The sequence below is a fragment of the Pseudoliparis swirei genome, chromosome 19 (genome assembly GCF_029220125.1).
Source record: "Pseudoliparis swirei isolate HS2019 ecotype Mariana Trench chromosome 19, NWPU_hadal_v1, whole genome shotgun sequence".
Lineage (NCBI taxonomy): Eukaryota > Metazoa > Chordata > Actinopteri > Perciformes > Liparidae > Pseudoliparis > Pseudoliparis swirei.
Genome location: NC_079406.1, coordinates 15,098,730 through 15,111,010, shown reverse-complemented (window position 1 = coordinate 15,111,010; position 12,281 = coordinate 15,098,730). Strand labels below are relative to the sequence as shown.

Below are 12,281 nucleotides of genomic sequence, written 5' to 3'. Positions count from 1 at the left end.
TCATCTTTTTATTCGATTAGACATTAACGTAAAACAGATACAAAAATGTCCGACATAAAGATAACAACAAAAATACTAATGTATATATATATATATATATATATACACATGTTGCCTTGATGGTATTAAACAGGCAGGGATTTGTGTGTTATGTTTAACACAGTTTAGGTAATACACTGAGAATGGAAAAGGTAGGTTGGGCCACACAAATGGTCCCAGCTGAGGTAATTCTTTGTTCCACTCTCTCCCATTATATCCCGCTTTCCAATCTGGCGGTCTCCATCCAGGTGATCCAGTGGAACACAATAGAAGTGGTCTGTGATGGTCATCATATTGAGAGACCGCAGGTGTGGGAGGAAGGAGAGCTATAGAGTGGCAGAAAATACAGCTTGATAATTACAGCGGTGAAGAGAGAAAAGAGGTGGGAAAATAATGAGAAAGAAATTGAGAGTTGAGGTAAATTGCTAGGTAGATGTAGAGAGAATGAGGAGGGAGGCACAGGGAAATGAAGGGTGAGCGTTTGTGTGGGAATGAATGAAAGACTACCTGCTGCTCGGCTCTCTGTACAGTCTCAGTCGTGCTGTGTTTCAATCTCAAATGCAGATGAAGCCCTGAGGAATTTATTTAAAGACACAAGTGCACTTATATGAAACTTAATAGATGTAGTTTAAAAGTGCAATGACTTCTGTATATTTGCTAGACGATTAAGCGAAATGTATATAGCCATAGGCCTACAAGCCACCCTTTTCTTAATCTACCTAATGTTAGAATTGAATTCAGGCTTGTGAAGAACGCCAGTCAGGATCGAGCAAACGCAAATCGATTTACCTTTGACTCAGTTTTCCTGAATGACACTAGATGTCTCTCTCGCTCCACGGATAAATCCGAGCTTCAAGAGAAAAAAACACCTTTGAAGTATAATGAAGGAGTGGAATAAGTGTTCGACAAAGGCAGAGTGACCAAGAGAGACGGGGGAGGGAGGGAGACAGAATAAATAAAGTCTGGAGTTGGTGACTCTGGCAGCATCTAATGGGGTCAGGGAATAAGACACCTCCAAAATTGAGTGTCTGTGAAGCTGGCTTGATCAGAGATGGACACACACCAACACACTCAGGAACACAGTTGCACACGATCAATCTTAGTGACAAGAAACTCAAACTGTCATGCTCACACAGACAGACAATCTCAGTTTCAGAGTAAGACAAAGTGATAAAGCGTGTGTGTGTTCACACACGTCTGAACAAATGATCCGACTTGCTCTTTGTCGGTCCCTTCCTCTGCTCACTTTCTTCTTAATGCAGACTGAACTGGTATTGTACAATACACACATTTGCTATATTAATTGCATATCATTTTGGACACAATATGCACAGTTTATTGTAGAGAGTGACTCATTCTCTTTTTTTTACTCTGCCCACATATTAACTCTCCTTCTCCGTTGTTCCCCTCCTCGTCTTCTCTTCCCCCGGTCTCTCGCCACTTCTTTCTCTCGGGCTACTAATCCACCCATCTGTAAATCCGTCGCTCCCTCCTTCCTGCAGGCCTCAGTACTACAAGTTGATAGACGAGTGTGTTGCTCAGGTCGTGCTTCACAGGAATGGAGCGGATCCGGACTTCAAGTGCCGTAACCTCAGTCTCAACATTGAGGGCTTGATAGGTAAGTTGTTGGACCAGAACACACACGTGATCACGTATTTCATTTCCCCCCTCCAAGTGTACCCGAGAGCCTTCTTGCTCATCAACCAACACCCTCAGGTTTTTTCATTTTCAAAAGCATTAAAGACCAAATCATCACAAAATGCACATAGACCAAACAGAGAAATCAAACGTTGTGTCACGGTGCTGTGGGTCGAAACTTTCAACCATATTTTACTTTGGCCAACCTTATTCCAATCACGGACACACTAGCTGTGTTGCTGTTATTATACTGGCCCTGAATTTGCTCGTAATACAACGTATAATACAATTTGTAACTGTGGTTCAATTCGTAGTGGCTCCAGAATACCACAAGGTGGAGCCACTGAGGGGCTGAGTTATGCTACACGTTTCACAGTCATAGGTCGGGGGTATAAAAGTATCAAGAGGATAAAAGCTTTATCTCAAACCAAGCAAGTTAATTTGCACAATACTCCATGATAGATCGGTGAGATGGTGTTGTATGTATTGGTGTAATAAAAGAGCCCAGGCACATCTGGCAGCAAGCGTCTCCTCTGTTTGAATGATAGCGTCAAAATTGTCCAAGTTTGTCTTAAAAACAATATTCGCTGGCCATTTGATCATACAAACTGTTTTTGCTTGCTGTGATCATTCCTGTCTTTCACAGCGTCAATTTAAAAATCTGCTTTTGATGTGCTTCCAAATTCGCTCTGTTCCAAAATGTTTATCTGAAGCTAATGTGAGCCGTAAGCAGTTTGAGTTAATGAAATCAAGCACCTTCCAAAGTTAGTCTTTTCAAAGTCCCCTCCCTGTGTGACTCTGCTGCAGCTCAGCACAACAACAATTCCAAATAGACTTTGACATTCGGAGATACTCAATTCAGTTGATTAACTCGGACTGCTAAAGCCTCAGGTTAACTTTGGGATACATTTTTGCACAGATCGAGGAATGAGGGTGTCTTTTAAATGAGTGTATAAAAAGAGGAGTGATTACAGCAAGTTAAAACTGTTTTGACTTGCATATGGGCACCTGACTAGTTTAAAGGAAGACTTTTGAGAAAGATTATGAGCCTGTCATCTTCGTACCCATTAGCAAGTCGCAGAATTCCTCCCAGCTTACTGCGGTAAGACAGACTGTTCCACAGGATCAGGAAAATATTGTGATGGTTACTGATCATGTCATTTCCTGTCATTCTCTCTCATACACACACACACACACACGTGAAATGCTGACTTTTGGTGAAAAGTGGTGCATGCTGGTAATTGAGCACCTGCACTTGAGTGACTAATTGTTGACTAGGAAACACCTGCTAACTAAACCAGAGCATAATGGAGGTGCAGGCCATGTCTCAAGAGTTCAATACTCCTTTATGGCAGGTCTCCGTTGCTCACCGCAGGAGGCTCTAATTGCACTGCTTCTAAATGCGTCCTGACACACGCACACACACCCACACACACAGGCTGGCTGGCTGGCCTCCTTTAAGGCTGCCAGAGTTATTATCGGTGGAAAGCAGCCCAATTCTGCCCTGCATGCATTATTTAGTGTTTTTCTTTTAACTCTGAAATTCAGCACAGTTTTTCCCTACATTCTGGCTCCCTTAGTGCTCTCTATTCGAAGTTTGTCCCATTTAGCCAAGCCACCATGACAGAATAACACCTCCACCCCCACCCTCCATCTCCATTACACATCCAATAACCATGTAAACGCATACACAAATGCACACTCTGAAATTGTACGTGGGTTGGAATATTAATGTGAAGTTCTTTCATCTGGCAACATCTTCTCTTTCAAAAAATAGATTTCTCATTTTCTCTGCCTTTCCTTCTAGTTTATCTCTATATAAGTATCCTGCATAGTTTTAACTTCTTTTTCAACAAGCAACATTTTTAATACAACTGAAGACTCCTATTCGCTTCACAATATGTAATATTTTCTATTTTCGCTTCTCTTCTATCCCTCTGTTTGATCCCTCCTGGGCATCGTGATTAGCTGTCTTTGATCTAGTGACTTTGTGGCATTCATCTTCATGCTAATTGGTTATTTTACTGCACATGCTTGCCAAGCCCCAGGGCACTGAACCACCTGTAGGCCCTGCAATTATGATGTAAAAGTACCCTGTTGGTCAGCCTGTGTCCTTCTCACCTCGTCCTCTGCCAAGCACAACCTCAGACAATGGATGACTTCCAGACTGTTATATGGTCTTTTCTTTTTTAATTTAATAGATATTGGTGTGAGATATATTTCGCATAGAGTTAAATAAGTGTGCTCCCACCTCTCTGGCACATCCACACCGTCAGACAAACTGTCCTGTAGTGTAAGCTTAAAAGGTAATGATGTGTGGAAGCAGCGTGCAACAGATGGCATCCTGTTGTAATGGGATGCCGTCACAATCTTCTCACGGATCTTGAGTTTGAGTGATGTGGAAAAAGATTGCGAGACGATCGGATGCTTGCTCTGTATGCATCTGTTTGTGGAGGTATGTGGGTGCACAGCATGTGCCAGACTGAAGGGTGCGATGTCTGAAACCCTTATCTTACCCACCTCCTTTTTTGCCTTTTCCGATTCCCTTTCTTCTGTCCTCCTTGTGTCCACAGACAACATGGTGGACCAGACCAAGGTAGAAACCAGCGAGGCCAAGGCGGCCGAGATGGAAAAGAAGGTGAAATACACACATTCATTCTGAAATGCACACGCATAACAACAGCATGACATATCCACAGACATATTTACATTTCATCCCAGAAGCACACGAGCTATTACAATCCTTTGGACACAAAAGAAAATCATACATAGTAAAAGCTAACATTACCCCCTCACACACAGACACATAGGGATTGTAAATCATCTCTGTCAGCAGTGTTTGTCTGACACGGCATGACAAATGAGAAAAGGGGAGGGGCAGAGTGAGAGTGCATACACATGTCTGACAGAAAGATACTCTTCCAGAATAGCAACCAAAGAAGCAACACACTCACACAAGGGGGGTGTAAATGCCTCGATGGTGTTGTGCTGCCCCCCCGATGTTTCTGGCCCAGTGACAGGGACATTTCCAAAAGGGAGTACAGACTAGCGTTCATCAGGGCACACACTCACACGGGATCATAACCATTGAACACACGTACAGCCACACAAGCACACAGTAGATGCACACACTTGGATTAATCTCCATTGACCACGCATGCACACCAAAGTGCTCGTGGTCTATGACGAGGTCATTGCAGGAATTAGAGATGAGGCTTACAGGACGCTGACGGTGAGAGTAACGGATCTGCTGTCAGCAAGTTAAACAACCATGTGTGTGTCTGTGTGATCATGTGGTCATCTGCTGGAATACTCGCATCCTGTTTGCCAAGTGTCCTCGAAGGAAAATCCTTGAAAATGTATGAAAGCGAACAAATTAAAGTTAGAAGAGAAACATTTGTTCCCCTGTTTTTTATGCATGAAGGCTTTAAAATGCGAAGCGAGCTCGTACATGTGCACTGAAGCATCCTAACTCAATAATTGACAGTAATTTTCAGTGTAAATTATACAGTGAAACTGAAAGCACTAGACTCCAGGAAATTGCTTCTACAGATCTTTGAGATATCATGGAAACTGCTGCAGTTTCAAGAGGGAGACTAAAAGCTTGTGCATACAAACACACTTTGTTACCATAATTCATTGCAGTACCTTTTGGCAGCTTTAGGTTTTATATTTGTGTAGAGGATTTATTTTTGTACTGTTCTTCAATCATCCTTTAAATTAAAGTCTTTGAACACTGCTCGCTCAACTATAACCCTGAATTGCAACAACACTGATCCATTCTTTGTTTTACCCCTCCTTTATTTATAACGAGTATCTTTGCAGTCTTGGTTGCCAATGGGACCTTTTTTTAGTGCCTCAGCGAAGATTGTTCACAGATTGTTCACAGCCCTCAAGATGATGCTTCTAAAAGTTGACCACAACACAAAAGTTGTCAAGCCACCAACAACTGTCTCCCTCTACGGGCCTTTCACATGTGTTCTAGCTGGATGCCGAGTTGACGGCACGCCACGAGTTGCAGGTGGAGCTGAAGAAACTGGAGGGAGACTATGAGCAGAAGCTGCAGGTCTTGAGCCAAGAGAAGGAACAACTGGCCACTTCGAAGCTGGAGCGAGAAAAAGAGAGCCAGGGACTACAGCAACAGCTCACCACTCTGCAACAGCAGGTACACACACACACACACACACACACACACACACACACACACACACACACACACACACACACACATCCACATGGGGCTCACTACCTTTTCAATTCAACTCACTCGAAATCTAAATAGAAGCTTTTTGCATTTTTGTTCTGGGCTATTTAGTCAATAAGCTAAATGCGACGACTTCACTCAAGTTACAAGTTTATTTAAGGGAATTAATCCTGAATGGATAGTTTATCTATTTTAAAGTCGGCGGCGGCAGCAGCAGCACACCCCTAGTTTGGGGAAGCAGTACAGGAGAAAGCAATGTAATGCTGTGGATGGGGGCGGCGCCAACATTTATTTTAGCCACCAAAAATAAATATCCATCTAATTAAATTCTCCAGACTGGGGGGTGTGTCGACTGCCATCTACTGTAGTATGTATCGGTAATACACGGTATGGATAAGTACCTCATCCCCCATGAAATAAACTGAACTCGGTACGACACTTCCAGGAAGATAATCGACCAGATGCAACAGATTTTATACAGAACCTTCATCATTGCTTGATGCCAATATCAATATAGATTAACCAGAACATTAGGAGAGCATCAATAAAGCTTGAGTCAGATCATTTAATCTTGTTTCATGTCCCAAAAACACATCCAGAGAAAAAAACAGAAACTTCTGCTCAAGCTGCAAAAGAGTACAATATGTTGATGCTTAGAGAAATACAATGTTGCAGAAGTCTAAGCACCAAAAAGTTGTCGGACATCCACACAAACAAACACAGAAGCCCCATGGCCTAATATGATTTAGCCAACTGCTTGAAAAAAGTGTGTGTCTTATGCTTGTGTTTGTACACTCATACAGTCGGGGGGCAAAGATGAAGATTGTTTAGCTGTCAGTGTCCTGCTGCCACACCAGCTGGACTTTGCCTCAGTGACACCCAAACTCACAAACACACCAAGTGACCCAGAACAGTCTGCCTCTGCATGTGTGCTCATAACCACATGGAGATGTTCCTGTGTGTGTGTGTCTGTCAGTGAGAGAACATACAGCTTCCAAAATGAGCTTCATCCAAAGTGGCTGATGCCAGCAGTCATACTCCCTACACACAAAAGCCCAAACACACCCGTAACACTTCAACAGCATCACCATCCAGGCATCAGACGAGCTTCCAGACTAATATGGCTCCCTTTCTGTGTTGGAGGCACTGCCCATCGAAGATTTCTTCACATGTAGAGATCTCTCACTGTTCCTCCGTGTGATGTCGTGCCCAACTCTTCATCTGCGGCCTCAATTAGAAAGCTTGCCTCAGAGGCCCTTTATGTTTGTTACTGTCTTCTTTTCAAAATCCGAGAAAACGACACAAACAATTTGCTACGCTGTCACGTGCTCACCGTTTAGACTTTACACACCGAAGAAGAACACGGACACTAAATCCATTTGTAAAGGTTTCATATCTCATAGAGTACATTCCCATTCACAGCCCAGTCCTCTCTCATAGACCAGCATTAGCAGGCTGACATAAATGACTTGGCGCCACACTGATGTAAATACTGAGATTAGTATTTCAGTGTTGAATAATAAATAGATTTCCCCCTCACGTCAAATTTAGAAGTTTGTCCTCTTTAAAAGTTTTCCCATGAATTCCTCTGTGGACTTAATTCCCGCCTGTTATGTTTTTCTCTCCAGGCCTTGTCCTCTATTCTCTCCCAGAGCTTTAATCCATTTCTATGTTGCTATTTTCCCTCTTTTGTTCTGCTTTTTTATCCCCTCAAATCTAATCACTCATTGTGTGTGGCTATTCATTGGAAATGGTGTAAATTGCCAAAGCTCTGGAAAATGAACGTCAATTCGAGGAACAAACGCCAAACAATACACAGTCAAGCTAATATGATAAGTTACCATATGCGCTGTGAAGATTTACAGTCGTAGTCCAGGAGTGTTTGAATCAATATTCATTCTAACGTACTGTATCCTTACAGATTGAAACGCTCTCTAAAGATCTGGAAGAGGCCAAGACGAGAGTTGTTACTGTTCCTCTGCCACCACCTGCCCCTCCTCTCCCTGGACACAATGCAGGTATACCCCCTCCACCTCCTCCCCCACCTATGCCCGGTTATTCAGGCATACCTGCTCCTCCACCCCCTCCTCCTTTACCGGGTCAAGTCGGTATTCCTCCTCCACCTCCCCCGCCTCCTTTACCAGGCATGCCAGGACCTCCACCACCCCCGCCCCTCCCTGGCATGTCAGGACCTCCACCACCCCCGCCCCTCCCTGGCATGTCAGGACCGCCACCCCCTCCACCCTTACCTGGGATGGGACCTCCACCACCACCACCACCTCCTGGGTTTCCCGGTATCCCTCCCCCACCACCGGGCGGCCCAGGTATGCCGCCACCTCCACCATTTGGCATGGGGGGCTGGGGGGTCCCTGCAGCAGTCTCACTGCCTTACGGGCTCCAGCCTAAGAAGGAATACAAGCCTGAAGTCCAGCTGAAGAGAGCCAACTGGAGCAAGGTCGGTCCTAAGATAGATGGTTCAATGTATATTCAGTTTCCAATCACTTATCTGGACATACAAAACAAACTAAAAGTGCAATTTGCTTTCCTAATTCACATTTATAATCTTTGATTCAAACGCACCAGCGTTGACGAGGCACTTGTACTGTAAAATATCATGCTATATTTCTGCTCTTCATAAGAGGGAGGGATTTTATCGTAAATAAATCTAATGCAAGTTCTAGTTTATGGATTTCACTGTGCTAAATATAAAATAGCTCTGGGTGTTCTTTACTGTGTGCAACAGTGTGAGAGCATCGGGGCTTTAGAGTGAGATTCTGACCGAATGAGACTCTCGTGCATCCGTGTCTCTCATGACTATGTGCTTCATGTTCTTCTCCACCCTCTCATCTGTGATGGTTAAAACATCAAAACAGCCCTCTTTCTTTCTTTAGCCTAAAGCTACTGTTTAATGGCTTCAGCAGACTTCATCAGCATTTAGCCTCTCTCTCTCTCTCTCTCTCGGGCTGGTGAAACTGTTTGACGAGGATGTCACAGAAATTGCTTTTTAATAAGCCTTCTTCTTTTAACAGCGCCTCTGAAAGATAATTAAATTGCTGCTAGAAAGGACAGTATTCTTTTGTAATTTAAATTAACTTTTTTTTCCTGGCTTGGTCTCCTCCTTTTTTTGCATTCTCTCTTGCTTTTCTTTCTTGCTCCTTCAGCTCATCCCCATATCACATTTCCTTTCCCGACTCCCGTCTTTTCCGTCTTACGCCCCATCCCTGAGGCTTTGTCCTTAATGAAAGAACTGATACCCGTAAATGTATTACTACTTCTTTCTCTCTCGCTCTCTGTGTTTCGCTTTCTCCCTTTCTCTTTCTCTTTAATGAGAGCACTCAGAAAGGGAAGGAAAATCATGAAACGTTCATTTTGACTTGTGACCAAAAGAGAGCGCGAACAACATCAGGACTAAGGGGGGAAACCAGAGAGCCCCGAGAAAGGCTGAAGATAGAATGGGGCTAGAAAGGAGCTGAATCCTCTGTCGTTCTTTGCATTCCTGTGTGAAGCTCTGGATGCTTTATGTAGAGACAGTGTGCAAAGATTCGAAAATAACAACCGGTTTCCTTCTCTTTCTCTCCTCTGTGTGCCAGCCATCTTTTGTTCACCCTTCTCGACCCCTCATACTTCTGCCTCTCCCCTTTACAGCCTGGCTGTTTCGTTTGTTCTGCCGACTTCTTTATCTGCTCATTTCATTGTTCGCCAGGTGCACGGATGACCATTTTGGGAAAATTGAGTCAATTTGATGAAATGGTTATTTAACGGATACAATTCATCCATCTCTTCTTCATTTAATCTCCCCATCTCTCCCCCTCTCTGTACATACTGCCGGTTCTCTCCCTTAGATCGGACCTGAAGACCTCTCTGAGAAGAGTTTCTGGACCAAGGCAAAGGAGGGGAAATTTGAAAACGATGAGCTCTTTGCCAAACTCACGTTGGCCTTCTCCTCACAGACAAAGAGTGAGTGTGCTGTATGTTTTTACTCCTGCTGTCACCATGTTGTGTTTCACAGTAATGAGCGATGTCTTTCTTTGTGTCTCCCCTCTCCCACGTCCCTCCCCCCTCTCTCCCCAATTCCATGTCTATTTGAATCCTCCTGCTTCCATCAGCCACTAAAGGTAAGAGTATCACGCACCCACTTTCATTGAGTTGTTCTTTCACAAAGCCTCTCCCGCCTTCCTCAACCTTCCCTTCCTCGACTTGGAGGACACGCTGCACATTTACATTATTCAGGAACACTTTGTCAAAAAAGCTTCTCACACACGTTCATGAATAAACCACCCACACCTGTGTTTGTGTATGTGCTCATCTTCTCAACGCGCCCAGGACTTGTTGTGCGAGACAGAGTGCCGGGTGAGATGAATTAGGACTTAGGCACAGAGCAAGAGATGGTAAAGAGAGAGGGAGGGATAAGGAGAAGGTCACTGATGTCCTTTGACTAGCCACCTGCTGTCCTGGCACAAAGTGCTGACACAAGGGCGTACGCTCGCACACGCACACCTGTCCACTCCTATCACCTTGTCCCAGTGTCACTGAGCCTTCTGCTCCAACTCCTCCATATTCATAACCAGGACACCAGGAAATAACAGACAGTGTGTGTGTGTATATAATTCTATCTGACCTTCAGATTGAGTCTCGGTACACATAGACACACCCACTCGTGCTCATGTCATATACACAGAAGTGCACCTGCACACATGGCTGACACTAGCTGTTGATGTCAGTTAAATGTCAGTGTGGCAGCTGTCCCATTTACATTCACCTGTATGGCAAGTCCTAACGTCCGCCTGTCACTCCTTGATTTCGCCCTCGGCCCGTGCGCCCACGGCTCCATTTTTTATTGGCTGAGACAGCCGCTCGTTCGGGTTGACGTCTAATAACCTTTTCAGAGAGCCGACTATAAAGACACCGTGGCCTTTTCATAGCCCCGTGTGCGTGTGTGTGAGAGAGAGAGACCTGGTCCAGTGGGGTTGTTGATGGTTTCTTAAATCTGTTGACGTTTGGTTGAAAAACACCTTCTTCAAAACAGAATTAGGTTTTCATTGAGTTGTTGTGTAAGCATCTTATTTTTCCGTGAGTGTGCATGTGAGGTTTAATCCTCACTGTGGTCATGTTGTGTGTCGATGTGTGTGTCTGTGGCTGTGCATGTATACATGTCCAATAAACAACCAGCTTTGGTTCTACAGATTGACCCTTCACTTCTTGTCCTTCCGTTTCCTGCTGAAACACACCGCGAAAGGCGGAATACATTCCTCCTGACCTCCCCATCTTTCTCCTAATCCCTCATTTGTGGAAGCCCTGCTTCACTCTTCCTCATCTTCCATGTTCCTCTTCCTCCTCCTGCGCCTCACATTCGTTGTTACCCAGCAAACAGACATTCAACACAACGAGCCATCGCTGACCCGTCCTGACCTTTTATTTCCATTTTCAGTGTGTATCACTCTCGCTATGTATTTCAATCTGTTGAAGTTCAGTATTCAAGCTCAGGCCACTTATCCTTGATTCTCCTTTCACCTGCTGAGAATATCCGATTTTAACCTAATTAAAACCGTTATGATTTGTATTAGTTGAAGTAACGGCTGGAAAATATCTAAATATTAACATTGAGACTTGATATCTTATTTGGGATATTGTAATAATGTAACATGGCATAAGTGTTTTCTTTTCCATGGTTTTTAAAAGCTGCATTACTGTAACGTGATGTGATGACTATTTTTGCTTTTCTGTAATTTGCCTTTACCCACATAGTCATTATATACCCATTACAGATAATTATTTATCAAAAATCTACATTCTTTTTGAAACGCCCTTTTACTATCATCGCAATATCAATATTTTATTCCCTATTTCTCGCCCTAGTTAATCATTTTACTTTTTAATGTTAAGATGGATTTTGCCTCAACGAGCAGCTTGTGTGGTTCGCCACTGAAGCCGTTATCAGACGCATCACTTTCCTTCTGTATGTGAAAATAACCTATGAGCATCTACAGCTAATATATTAGAGGTTTTTCTAAATGTTTGCTACAGTTTGCAGTGTTGGGTTGGTTGTCTTCATCACCTCGATTGGCATGAAAAAATAAGCAGTCCACATATGAAATGAGAAGAATGTATTATACAGGCAGTAAATACATTTAGTGCAAACTGCACCACCTCTGGGAGCGGTTTGGGCAGCTTCGCACTACATCTGTATCGTTTGATGACGATGATACAGCTTGGTGTTCACAGTAATGTATTTAGACATAACTAGCTAAATTCCACTGCAATATGTGTACTGGAGAAAGCTTAGCATACTGCCATCTTCTTGGAAAAGACTTATTTACTATTGTTGGGCTTTGCGAGTGTAAGGGCTTATAATCAGAGACATGGTATGACTATTTGCATTTCCAAACAGCCAAGTTGTTTA

The 12,281-nt window shown here is 43.6% G+C and overlaps 1 protein-coding gene across 1 annotated transcript in view; it reads left to right on the top strand.

Moving 5' to 3' along the window:
- LOC130209311 (protein diaphanous homolog 1) overlaps nt 1-10,154 on the top strand; it is a 38,009-nt gene extending 27,855 nt beyond the window's left edge. Inside the window, exons 13-18 of the mRNA XM_056438871.1 lie at nt 1,542-1,657; nt 4,251-4,315; nt 5,663-5,842; nt 7,803-8,336; nt 9,724-9,838; nt 9,988-10,154. Coding sequence (XP_056294846.1) covers nt 1,542-1,657; nt 4,251-4,315; nt 5,663-5,842; nt 7,803-8,336; nt 9,724-9,838; nt 9,988-10,154 — 1,177 coding nt within the window. The remainder of the gene's footprint in view (nt 1-1,541; nt 1,658-4,250; nt 4,316-5,662; nt 5,843-7,802; nt 8,337-9,723; nt 9,839-9,987) is intronic.
- The last annotated feature ends 2,127 nt before the right edge of the window (nt 10,155-12,281 follow it).